Consider the following 12,161-nt stretch of genomic DNA (forward strand, 5'->3'; position numbering starts at 1 on the left):
CCCAAAGCTTTTACACTGTGTGGAAAAATAACTATTTATCTGTCTAATATTTTACGTTGGATAAAAAGAGTTGTTTTGACCGAGGCGCATTACTCGACCGCAGCACACTCCTGTCTACTCGCTGAAGTGTTGCTATGGTAACGTGTCATCGACGTGAGACGCCGTGTAGCTCTGTGCTAAAGTTATAACAGTTTGCTAACTCTCCAGATTAAAGTGAAAATAATCTATACTGACTGTCGAAATGTCCCGGGCTCAAGCAGAAGGTGTGATTAAAACTATTATTCGTGAGATAGTTCAAGAATGCGCAGTGAAGGGCCAGGCTGTGTCGGAGACGTTGGTGGCTTTTATGGTAAGTAACAGCCAAATACTGTATAACTTAACCGCTACGTGTTGCTTGCTAGCTCTGAATGTGCGTTAATGTCTTATAAAGTAAGAGTCATAACAACCTTCCTATTATCTTTGACCTCATTCAGTGTTTAACATCTCTAAATACATGATTAACATCTGTTTTTGACTGTTACCAATGAAATAGCGATACATTAACATGATAATTTGTTGTAAATGCCCTGTACGCATTTGGTTCCTACAGGTGTATTGGGGTTGGACTTTTTTTTAAGCTGTGTGAAACATGAGAATTGGACTCTGAGGAACTATAACGTGCATTTATAATCTTTAAAAAAAAAAAAAACGTAACCATAACCATAACCATGCCTGTGACAACCACTGATGGTTAATGTGACATTTGTGAGGGGAAAACATGATTCCCAAAAGATTTTTAATGTGTAGAGGGTCAGCAAGAAACATAATGTTACCTGACACTCAAACCTGAGTAACAGTTTTTACTATAGTCATTTTATAATTCAGGTTTAAATTAATGGGGTCAAATTGGCCCCAAGTAGATTAGTACATCCATACTTGTCAAATGTTCCCAAAATCCATGTCAAAGAACCCCAAACAAATATTTGTTGAAATATTAATATCTTCCCTTACGGAAAGAAAATATATTTACCAATATATGAAATGCAATGTATTGTAATGTATTCGAATATATTACATTTAATATGCGAACAACAATGTATAGAAATATATTATATATTTGAAAATGTCTCAGAAATAAATTGTGTAATATATAGGTGAATCATATATGTGGCATATATTTATATATTGCATCAATATATTGCAATATATGTTAATATATGGAAAAATACAGCAACAATTGCGCATTTCATATATTTGCCATATATACAATATAAATATATAATATATGTGTTCATATATTGACTTTTATATGTATAAAAGTCCTCCATAATGTATTTACATTCATGTGATGAACACTGGGTTAATATATTTATAAATACATGATCTATGACATTCCAATTATATGGGAACATGTATTGGAAATATACGTAAAATTACAGCTGCTGTGCAGCGATGGGTGGGGTCCAGGCATTTTTAGTCACACTCACGCAGTTTGGAGCACATGATTAAGATGTTCACATTACAATGTGGATTCTGCACCAGTCAAGGTTTGAACCTGCAACCTCTGGATCCAAAGACCGTCGTTTACCGCTCTGAGCTAATTGGCAAGTAGCAGCTCAATAGCAGCTTGACAGTTTTACTAAGCCAGTGGTTACATCGTGTTTTCCTGAAAATGAATAGATACCAAACATAGCAAAATAAAATTGCTCTACTAGCTCAATCATGTTGTGACTAGAATATCTGCTGGAAAAAAAAAAAAAAAAAAAAAAAAAATTAATGGACTGATAATTATACTTCTATCGACTTCTCAGTCATTTTTAACTGGTAGATGTTTCATTTCAGCTGGGGGTGTGTCATTCCAATTTAACGTCAGCTCCGATTAATGTGGCTATGCGGCAAAAGTAACAGTAGGCCTAAGCAGTCACATTAAGGCTGAACAGAGTTATAGAATCACCTTTTCAGGCTGTTATTAATTTACCTCTGAAATAAAGACGACAGTTTTCACAGATGTGTTGATTTATTAAATGTTCATTTCAATGTACAGACGCAAACAAACTGACAAATTAATTAAATAAATGGCCCAGGAAACTCATAAAGACTAAACAAATGAATAACGATTAATAGGCTAATTAATAACTGATAACAATATATATCTCCGTGGAAAATCTTACAGGTAGCCTACTGTCCGTGGTGCTGACTCCACTGAGGCACTTTATTATAGAAATAAAAATTCACGGGGGATCTTGTTTAGCTCTTGTTTACTTAAGTTGAGAAATCAGCTGTTTGCCTGGTGTTTGTCAGGTAGTCTTGTAGACATTTGACAGATTGCTCGGTCGGATCTACGCAAGGTAGTCTCGTGTTATAATTTTAAAAAATCTCAAGTACCCCCTGGAGTTCCTCTAAGTAGCCCGTACGCGTACCCCCATTTGAGAAACACTGATCTAGACAACAGGGAGATGATGTTAATTTGTTTTTAACAATGATTGATCGGCTCCATAAGTGAAAAATTGATGTTTAAAAATGCCATTTTTACATTGACTCCAATTGTTCACATGAGAGCAAAATTCAAAATGCTGTCAAAAATTCAGTTTTTGAGATACAATTCTGAAATTTGCCACACATCATCGACCATGACTCCAGAATTTTGTCAATTTTTTTCATGAACATTGAAGATTTATTTAGCAAGACTTTGCAGGTATATGTTTACAGTAGCGTTTACAGTAAAACATTTTGATGCACTGTAGGCTTAATTTTTGATAAATCAAAAATCTGTGAACATCGTTTGTGTAGGACAGTCTGAAGATGCTCCGTAGCAGGTTTGGTGACATTTGAGCAAAAATTGTGGGAGGAGATAGTTTAAGAAGTTTTGCAGTTTTTGGAAAAAAAAAAAAAAACAGAGTGATGGCTTCATAATTTTCAATAGGTTTGAATGTACAAAAGTTTCTTCTATATTGAGGCTACAGTTTGATGAAAGTTGTGAAGCTGTAGCACATATGGTTGATTTGTTATGAATTTTCAAAGTTTTGAACTTTAAAAGCTTGCTATAGCGCCACCATCAGGACTATAGGCTTGAGTTTGCAGCTGAGGTAATCTGGCATTGGACAGGACCTTTGTGCAAAGTTTGGTGAGTTTTCACCCATGGGAAGTATGAATTCCTTGGAAGAAAGAAGAAGAAAGAAAGAAAGAAAGAAGACCTGGGAATACAATAGTGTCTGGTGTCCTAAGCTGCCCGGACCCTAAATATATGCCATGCGTGGTCCATGCATATGTTATGGTTGTTTATTGGAAAATATGCAATGTTAAGAAAAATCCCAATATGTTTTTTTATATATTATGTTGCGATATATATACATATATGGTATATGCATATATTGCAGTATATTTGAACATATAAAGACAAACTATTGCATGTAAAAATATAGTGCCGTTTTTGGTCTTGATTGCAATATTTTTTTTTATATGTATCAATATATAGACATGTATGGTCTATGCATATATTTCAATATATTGTAAAATATAAAGACTAGTTCCCATATATGGAAATGTATTATCTAATATATCACATGATATTTTCCAGTATACTGCAATATATTTTTGTTTCGTAAGGGTTAACGGACCCCCATGTTGTTGTTAGTTTCCATTTTACAGCTGGTTTGTCATAGAATTACCTAACCAGTAATAATGCAGTACTGTGGAGGTAACTTAACAGTGAGGACAGTGAAACCAGAGATGGATAGAGTTAATAACTCTTTTTAATAACTGGTTAACTTGTAGGGACTGTAATAGTAGCAAAAGGATAGTAGCTAGTCCTCATTCTGCTGGTTGGACCCCTGGAGGACTGCATACCCCACGTTGGGAACCAGTGTTCTAGGTTTCCTCTTTGTTCTCAGGTGAAAGCTGTTGTGTTGGACCCAAGAAATGAGTTCAATGTCGATCGGACACTGACCAAGCAAGATGTCCAAAAACTGGAAGAGGTGAGTTAGTGTGTTGGATTTGTTTTTTTGTTTTGTTTTTTTAACAGTCATGTAGGTAGAATAAATCTCAGGCCCCTGTTTTCAAACAAACACAGTTTGAGCACTCTCCTGAAAATTCAGGTTTTTCATGTTGTTGATGTTCACATGTCTGGCTGCAGTGCTTCTTTTTTTTTCTTCCAGCTGTGTGTGGGCAGACTTATGGAAAAGTGCAGCCCGGCCCTCGACACAATCAAAATGCAGGTCCATTTTGACATGAATTACACATCTCGACGTAAGTAAATCTGTATGAAATGTCATACTAATGGCCTTTGTTTGTAATAGCAGGAACTGATTGGCTTATCTCAGCCTTGGATCCACAAAGTAAACTTACTCTCACACCAGTTAAAGCATGGTTAGCACTCTTTCCAACTGGGGACTTAGGTGTAAAATAATTCTTTCTTTGTTTTCTGCTCAGCTCTTATATTGTTATGTTACAGCTCTTCCATCTTTGTAGTGCTTTTAATTCTGAGTGCTTGAAACAGCCACTTTCTAGCCACAGCCAGAAGTCACCATCATGTCTCTGGTTGCTGATTATATTGTCAAAGCCTTGGCTTGTTATCCCTTGTTTTTCCATCCAGGTGAGTTCATTGAGGAGCAGCACCAGCTGCTTCAGTCCAGGCTGAGCCCAATGAGCAGAGAGATCACCGACAGCCGGGTGAAAACACGGGAGGAGGTGGAGGCCCTTTATCGCAAGATCGTTGAGTATGTCCTGCTGCGCTCTGGCACGGGCTCACCATCTGATGACAGCACGGTGCGAGAGGCCACAGGTTTGACATCAGCTTGTTGTTATTTGTTGTTTTATTTGTGTAAAATGCAGTTTCTATGAGAGCATTTTAGTGCATAGAAAATAGGTCTGGGTGGAGGAAGTGAACAAGATGCACTATTCCCTCCCTCAGCAAAATATGGTTGAACTGCTACAGTAGATTGGCTCAGCTGCATTTAGGCAACAACATCAGGTTATGGTTGAATGGTTATTTAGTTTCTCTTGCTCCTCTCCTCGACCAGCTGCCTTGCAGAGCGTCTTCCCTCAGCCTGAACTGGGAGCCTTCATGTCACTCATGAAGAGGGACAAGGAGCAGCAACTCAGCGAGCTGACCATGATTGTCACCGGGATCCGACTCTTCAACAAATTCAGCAGCAAGGGAGGACAGGGCATTGATGACTGTGAGTTCTTCACACGGTACATAGTGAAGCATATGTATAACAACACATATACCTGACATTCACAGCTCTTTGTTCCTCCATTAAGGAAAGTTCTTTGCACATTAGTATTGTTACTTTTTAAGCATCCAATACAAATCCACTTCTCAAAATGAAATATAGACTGTCTCCCCATCTCCAGCAAGCAAGCACTTTGTCCAAAGAAAGCTGGACATACTGATGATAAATTTCTTTGCCTCTCGTCTTCCTTTGGTTCCCTTTTGTATAGAGCATCACAGACAGGAGAGACGGTAAACATGAGCATGATGTGTGCAGTTTACAGACACTATTTTTGATGATTTCTGGGAATTGAATTAAAATTTTACAAAGAGTATTTTGGAGCTACAACGTGCTACAAAGTGCAACAGTGCCTGGTGCAGCTTTTAAAAATTCTGGTCCAATGCTATTGCAATACTATACTGTATATCCTCTCAAAAATCATTCAATATCTCAAAATTCAAGGATCCACTGCATAAATGTATGTCTTTTTCCAGCCCATGGGCTTTTGTTGCTGTCAGTTACTTTGTCAGTGTATGTTTCACTCCTTCACAAATGACGGATTTCTCATTTTGGGGCACTTTATGGAACACTTTCTTTTTTTTTTTTATTTTGTCTTGTGCAGTGCCTTCAATTCTTAATGAAGCTCTACCAGTCACCAGTAAAGGCATAGAAAACACACTGAATGTATCACAGAAATTGGCATGGAAATACACAGCTCTACTGGAGATGCTAATGGACCCTGATAGACGGCCTGGAGACTGTGACGTGTCTCCTGTCCTTCTCAAACAGGCACTCTACAATGTCAGGCAGCACGAACTGTTCCTGAAAGTCATATTGGTGAGTTTAGAGTAAACATGTTAGCCTGTGATAGTAGTCTTCACTTCAGTCACTGATTATATGCTACATGAGACGGTAGTGATGAGGCTACAGACAATTGCAAATACTTTTCATTCAGGTTTCACTTGAAATGACAGCACTCTTATGCATATTACATAGAATATGAATTGATGTGAGATTTGTATCAGCTTAAAATAGAGGACTAAATCTTTTATGACATACCCTCCTTTATTTTCCTGAGTAAAACCTTTTCAGGAATACAAAAATGTCTCCTATTATTGCCAGGCTGATGTGTGTTTATGTGCCAAGCAAGTTGAAGCCCTGCAGACCAAACTGGAGTCGCAGGTGAAGCTGCTGCAGGAAATGGTGCATTCAAGGAGTGCTATACCCACCGCACAGGTTTTTGTAAGTGCCCTGATTACTGCTTCTAGAGTATATTTGTCTTTTTCTATTCCTTAAACAGTGCTACACTATGGTATATTACACATGTAGCACATATACAGTACTGTAAATTCAAGTATAATGTGCAAGTTAATAGAAGATCCTAAAAATATAGACAGGCAGTGAGGGGGAATGACAAAAAGAAAAAAGAAAGAAATATAGGAGGAGAAATTACATTTTCAGTGAGTCCATGGAGGCAGAATGTGGAGGGGAAGGATGAGTGGTGACTATTGGAACAGACAGGGACAAGAAGGGGTTTGCTTTTTTTGAATAATGTATTTGCATATCAATTTGTGATGAGCAAAGACAGCCTTTTGCTATTGCTGTTTTGTAAAAAGTGCTTACTTGCATTTATCGTGGAATTTTGTTTGGAAACAAAATAATCAACAAATAATTACAAACAATCACTTTGCAGGAATATACCTATAAATGTATATATCCACTTTATAGGAAATGCATTCTATATAAACATAGAATGTAAACATAAAATGTATCTTAGAGCATCATCTCATTTGATTGTGGTCTGAGCTGTTTTCTAATAGTCGTTGAAAAACAAACTTACCAAGAAGGACAATATTTTTTTGGTGATTAAAGTGCACCAGCTTAATTATGGAAAATCATGGAAATAAGTCCTGTAATCTTGCATGATCATATGACCAGCTTAGTTTGTTCAGGAGGAAACTTTCCTCCACTGAAAAAATACATTGTCTTATTTGTAACTTGCAGGAGTCATATTTGCATTATTCAACACTGAGTTCTCTTTTTCTTGATTTATGCAGCCTTTTTCAGCTCCCATTCCACATGTTTTTTTTTTTTTTGTTGTTGTTTTTTTGTGTGTGTGTGTGTTTGTTTGTTTGCTTGTTTTTTTCAGCCACACTTCACAAGCCTGGCGAAGTTGTGGTCTGGACTTCAGGATGAGATGGTGCTGCTGAGCATCCTCGATAACACGGCGGTGAATCTGCAGCCCTTCCTCGCTGCTCAGTCACAAATTTTCTCTGAGGCTCAGCTGGATGAACTGCTGGGGGGGTCAGAGGTGAAGACAGATGAACACAGAATCATTGACTCCTCAGGTACAGATCATGTCTACATCAGACACAAGCCAACAGTGACCATCACTTCCTCAACTGTTACACACCAGTGCACCCCAAGGTTGTTAAGATGTGACCCAGATGTTGAGTGTGAAGCTCAGAGACCTGTTGGCCAGGTGGTGGCACTGTGGTCGGCCAGTCAGGTTTATAATCAAATTTCTGGACCTCCGTATTAAAACCTATGATTCCCCCGTGTTTCATCCAAAAGAGGCCAGTGGATATGTAAAAATGTTTGCTCTCATAATGCTCTGTGGTGCTCTCAGCATATGCATCTACCAAATTTATGTCAATATTTACATTACATTAGTGATATAAATAGCTGCATTAGCACGCTGAAAAATGATTCTGTACACTTGCAACATTGGTGCTTCAGGCTTAATTTATTGCACCAAAAACCCAGTGCCACGGTTTGATGCTTCAGCCTCATCTGCCAAACAAGGATGACAGTCACACATCTTGATATGTAGAAGGAGGAAGATGACTTATTCTGAGTATGATCGTGCTCCTGAACAGTTAAATGTTGTAGCCTAAGCGCTGTTGTTTTACTTCATCGTGCGTTTCAGGTGAACGTATCAATCCCTCTGAGATTAAGACACAGGAGTGGCTCCTGCCTGAAACAACAGCCAACTTTGACAAGCTGCTGCTGCAGTATAACGGAGTCTGTGGGTATACGCTCGTAAACAAGGATGGGCTTTTACTGCCAGGTACGGTATGTGGTCTGATGTTACACAAACACCCCTGGCATGTCTGCGGTGCGGACACATACAGAAATCTGATGTGTGCAATATATAGATGTTTGTGTCATATAAAGCAGGCAAAAAAAAGTTCTGCACCGCTTTTTCAGTCTATAATTTCTCCCCTTTATTTATACCCAATAGTGTTGTATCTTATACCATTGTAAAGCCTGATTCGTCCTCTTTCCAATGAGATACAACTTGTAAGGATCCTGCATTTCTGGAATGAGTGACACTGGTAATTGTGTGGGAAGCGACCAGTTTTTTTTTGAGAAAATCCCCTGCAATATTTTTTCAGCTGATCATTTCTCCCATTTAACAAAACCAATTGGTGTTGTCTTTTATACCGTTAGAAAGCCTGATTAGTCCCCTTTTCAATGAGAAATAAGTTGTAAAGATTGTCAATCGATTGGTATGACCAACATGGCTAAACATGTCCCCTCCCCCCTTTTTTGAGGGGAGCAAAATCCCATTCAATGTCCTTTCAGTCAATAAAAATTCCCTTCACTGTTCTTCTGTTGGTAATTTAAATTGCACTCACAGGTGTTCCTAACTGGCACTTAATTGACAGCATATGGCAAAATGAGAAAATGAATAAAATATTGTGCTTCCCACCTGTTTAGCTGTGTTGCCTCATCCTTACAGTTATACCCTATTGTAAAGGGGGCTGGCATTCCAACAGTATAACTCACAAATCCAATTGGTCTTATCACAGGGGAGAAATGATCAACTGAAAACACATTGAATGGGATTTTGCAGGATCCTTACAAGTTGTATCTCACTGGAAAGAGGACGAATCAGGCTTTACAATGGTATAAGATACAACACTATTGGGTATAAATAAACGGGAGAAATTATAGACTGAAAAAGCGGTGCAGAACTTTTTTTGCCTAGTTTATGTCAAAATTGGCAAATATGTGTCTTATGACCTATATTGATGACCAATAAGATTTATCAGTCTTAATGTCATCATTCTGTTGAAATCAGTCACACAGAGCAGCAAAATAAATCAGCATTTCTTATGTTTTTTAAAGCTGCCACTTCAGCCTGTTTCACTTGAATGACGTCCAGCAAATGTGGACCAGTGTGGAAATAGTTGTCTCATTGCTCCAAATGATTGAGGTTTTTTTCATTCAGTCTTTCTGTTTCAGAAGATGTGATCATTACAAAGATTGAATTTGTGATGATTTGAAAAACAGCTTTCTAAATGAGGGCTGTTGACCCTTCAGTCCAAATTGCAGTGCGGTGGTCCATTTCTGATCCAAAATCTGAAGACATTATGGAATATTTTGCATTCTTTGTACAGGTAATCCGAGCATCGGCATCTTGAAGCATAAGGAGAAGTTGTATGTTTTTAGCTCCAAAGACACTGCACTGAAATTTGCCTCCAGTCCAGACGAGTTTATTGCACAAGTGGCTGAGAAAGCCAAGCGTTCCCCTGAGCTGATTCAGCTCCTTGAACTCCACCAGCAGTTTGCCTGCGTCACTCCATACTCTGAGGTCAGAAACCTCTTCTTGTTGACTCTGCTTTATGTTGATTATTCTGAAAGCCTGTATGTAAGAGATGTAATGGTATACCCCACAAGTCCTTATGTTTTTGATCCATATTACTCAGATGGATACTGCAGAGAACAGGGTGTGTCAGGGCTATGCAACTGGTGTCCGTACAAAAATATATATATATATATATGTATCAGTGGTATAAGCCTGAGTCAGAAGCCCCATATTTGACTAATTTTTTAAGCGATTTAACACAGCTTCAAATTGTTTTGTGGAGCTGAAGAACAGCACCTAAATGCATCTTTTGTAGTGTTCTGAATGATCCAGCCTGTCAGTGTCTCTACTGAAAAGAAAAGGCTGTTTTCCCTGCGCTTGTTGATTTTATGCTAATGTACTGCTGCTCTAATTGGCAGTCTCACTGGCGGGTTCGGCTCTCAGCTTTGATAAAAGCTTGAAAAGGAGAATTGGGTTGCAGTGGTTATTTATTCACCCTGTCGGCTCTGAGCGATGCCACTGATGGCTCCAAATCATACCTTCTTGTAGGATTACAAATAGGAGGAGTGTCAGATTTCACATTTTCTTTGCAAGTAGATAAAATGACTAATTTCTTACATATGAAAAGGGACGTCTAACTGAAGTGTATGTGCCAAGCACTTTTAACAACTGTTTTTTCCCTTTTGGCTGAGCTGAGTAATTTATGGCCCCATCAATTGTTTTTTTGTCATTTCTGGAACTTCTGCCACTGTGCACGTGCAGATGCAGTCAGGGGAGGGTTTCCTGGTGAAGCCCATCACCAAGTGTGACAGCAGCACGCAGACCGAGATCCACCCGGTGGAGACAAACATCGTCAAGTCGTATGAATGGAACGAGTGGGAGTTGAGACGAAAAGCAATCAAACTGGTCAGTGAGATGAATTCACTTGATGCATTTTTTTGTGTGTTAAACCACTATCACAGTGTCATTATGGTTTAAAAACATCACTTTATCCCAAAATATTTTGACATTCAGAATTCCCTCCTCAAACTACATGGTGCAAGTGATTTCAAGGAATTACTTTTTTTTCTTTTCCTCAAAGTTGTATCTTAAAGAGTAGCAAATTCAGTATTGAAGCAATACAGTCAAGTGGTTGTTGTCTTTAAAACTGCACTGTAAATAATAGATCCAGAGGTTTGGCTAGCACTAGGCAATATAATAGCTGCCAAAATAAAATTGAAACAAATTATAACACTCTTTATAGAACACTGAATAAATTACAACCTTGTCTGACAAAATTATAATTTTACAGACTGTCAGCTGTACTTTAAAGATATGAAAGGATTTGCCTCAGGTTATGATTTTGTCATACCAAATGTTTTTTTCAGAACTATGCAAAAACTATTTACGTTTCATAATTCTAGGCCAATCTCCGGACTAAAGTGACGCACTCGGTGCAGACTAATCTGAGTCACATGAGACGGGACAACAGCAGTCAGACTTTCCTCCCCAAGGACGCCGCTTGTCAAAGCAAGGGGGACGGCGAGACAAACGTGCCCAAGCCTCAGGTCTACCTGGCTGGTCTGCGACAGCAAAAAAGTGGACATTTCATGAAAACAAACCTCACCAGGTCTATCAATGAATGATTAAGTTTGGAAAAAATAAATGAAAACAAAACTTTTTTGAATATGATCCAGCAAAAATATATGTTTTCACAACTGAACGGTATGGCTTATATTGTTTTCTTTAAAATCCGCCTTAGTTTTGCTGTTTAGGGTGCATGGCTGTTGGCTGGAAAACATTAGCGCTACAGACACACTGTATGTTATATTGCAGATCCTCTTCTTGGCAGTAATGACAGCGCTGGCAGTCACTGACTCAGACGCCTTGAGAGACACAGGAATAATTTCAGCAATAAAAGTTCCCTGAAGACCAAATTTACAGTCATCTTTTCCAAATGGCTCCAAGCGGCAGTGCGGATAAGTGGTTAGAGAGGTCAGACGTTCAGTCCACATAACAACCAACATGTCCATCAACAGCCACTTAGTCAAACTAAATATTTTCCAGGATGGGCAATCAGCATGAAAACCACACAGGCCTGGTAATTATTATGTAAGAAGAAGGGGAAAAAAAGACTAAAATGTGTATATTATAGTGTCTGTTGTACACAGTACTTATTTGTTCAGTGCTTATAGAACTTACCATGCCTACAGTAACTTTAACAGGATTTGTATATCCTATGGTATCTATGTAGTTGTACAATACAGCTAGAGACCACTAGTTTTACTGGGATAAGTGTTTATTATCTGTCTAAAATGTTTTGTTGAAATAGTTATTTATTTATTTTTGTCATAAGGGAAAGATTCCTCTCAGTGTCATGAAAATGTTAGTATCAA

The 12,161-nt window shown here is 38.3% G+C and overlaps 1 protein-coding gene across 1 annotated transcript; it reads left to right on the forward strand.

The window, feature by feature from the left end:
* Positions 1–241: 241 nt before the first annotated feature.
* cfap206 (cilia and flagella associated protein 206) lies at positions 242–11,411 on the forward strand. The gene is made up of 12 exons (XM_030047131.1): positions 242–349; positions 3,870–3,953; positions 4,134–4,224; positions 4,571–4,759; positions 4,998–5,156; positions 5,815–6,029; positions 6,315–6,434; positions 7,342–7,540; positions 8,122–8,262; positions 9,599–9,792; positions 10,549–10,692; positions 11,190–11,411. Exons 1-12 carry the CDS (start codon positions 242–244, stop codon positions 11,409–11,411), a joined length of 1,866 nt encoding a protein of 621 aa, XP_029902991.1.
* The last annotated feature ends 750 nt before the right edge of the window (positions 11,412–12,161 follow it).

The sequence above is a fragment of the Myripristis murdjan genome, chromosome 24, assembly GCF_902150065.1.
Source record: "Myripristis murdjan chromosome 24, fMyrMur1.1, whole genome shotgun sequence".
Classification (NCBI taxonomy): domain Eukaryota; kingdom Metazoa; phylum Chordata; class Actinopteri; order Holocentriformes; family Holocentridae; genus Myripristis; species Myripristis murdjan.

Excerpts from the sequence above, each read along its gene's own strand:
- cfap206 (XM_030047131.1), top strand. The coding sequence starts at position 242 with ATGTCCCGGGCTCAAGCAGAAGGTGTGATTAAAACTATTATTCGTGAG. Across the intron at positions 6,030-6,314 it reads TGTTCCTGAAAGTCATATTG|GCTGATGTGTGTTTATGTGC; the intron begins GTGAGTTTAGAG and ends TATTATTGCCAG. Across the intron at positions 7,541-8,121 it reads CAGAATCATTGACTCCTCAG|GTGAACGTATCAATCCCTCT; the intron begins GTACAGATCATG and ends CGTGCGTTTCAG.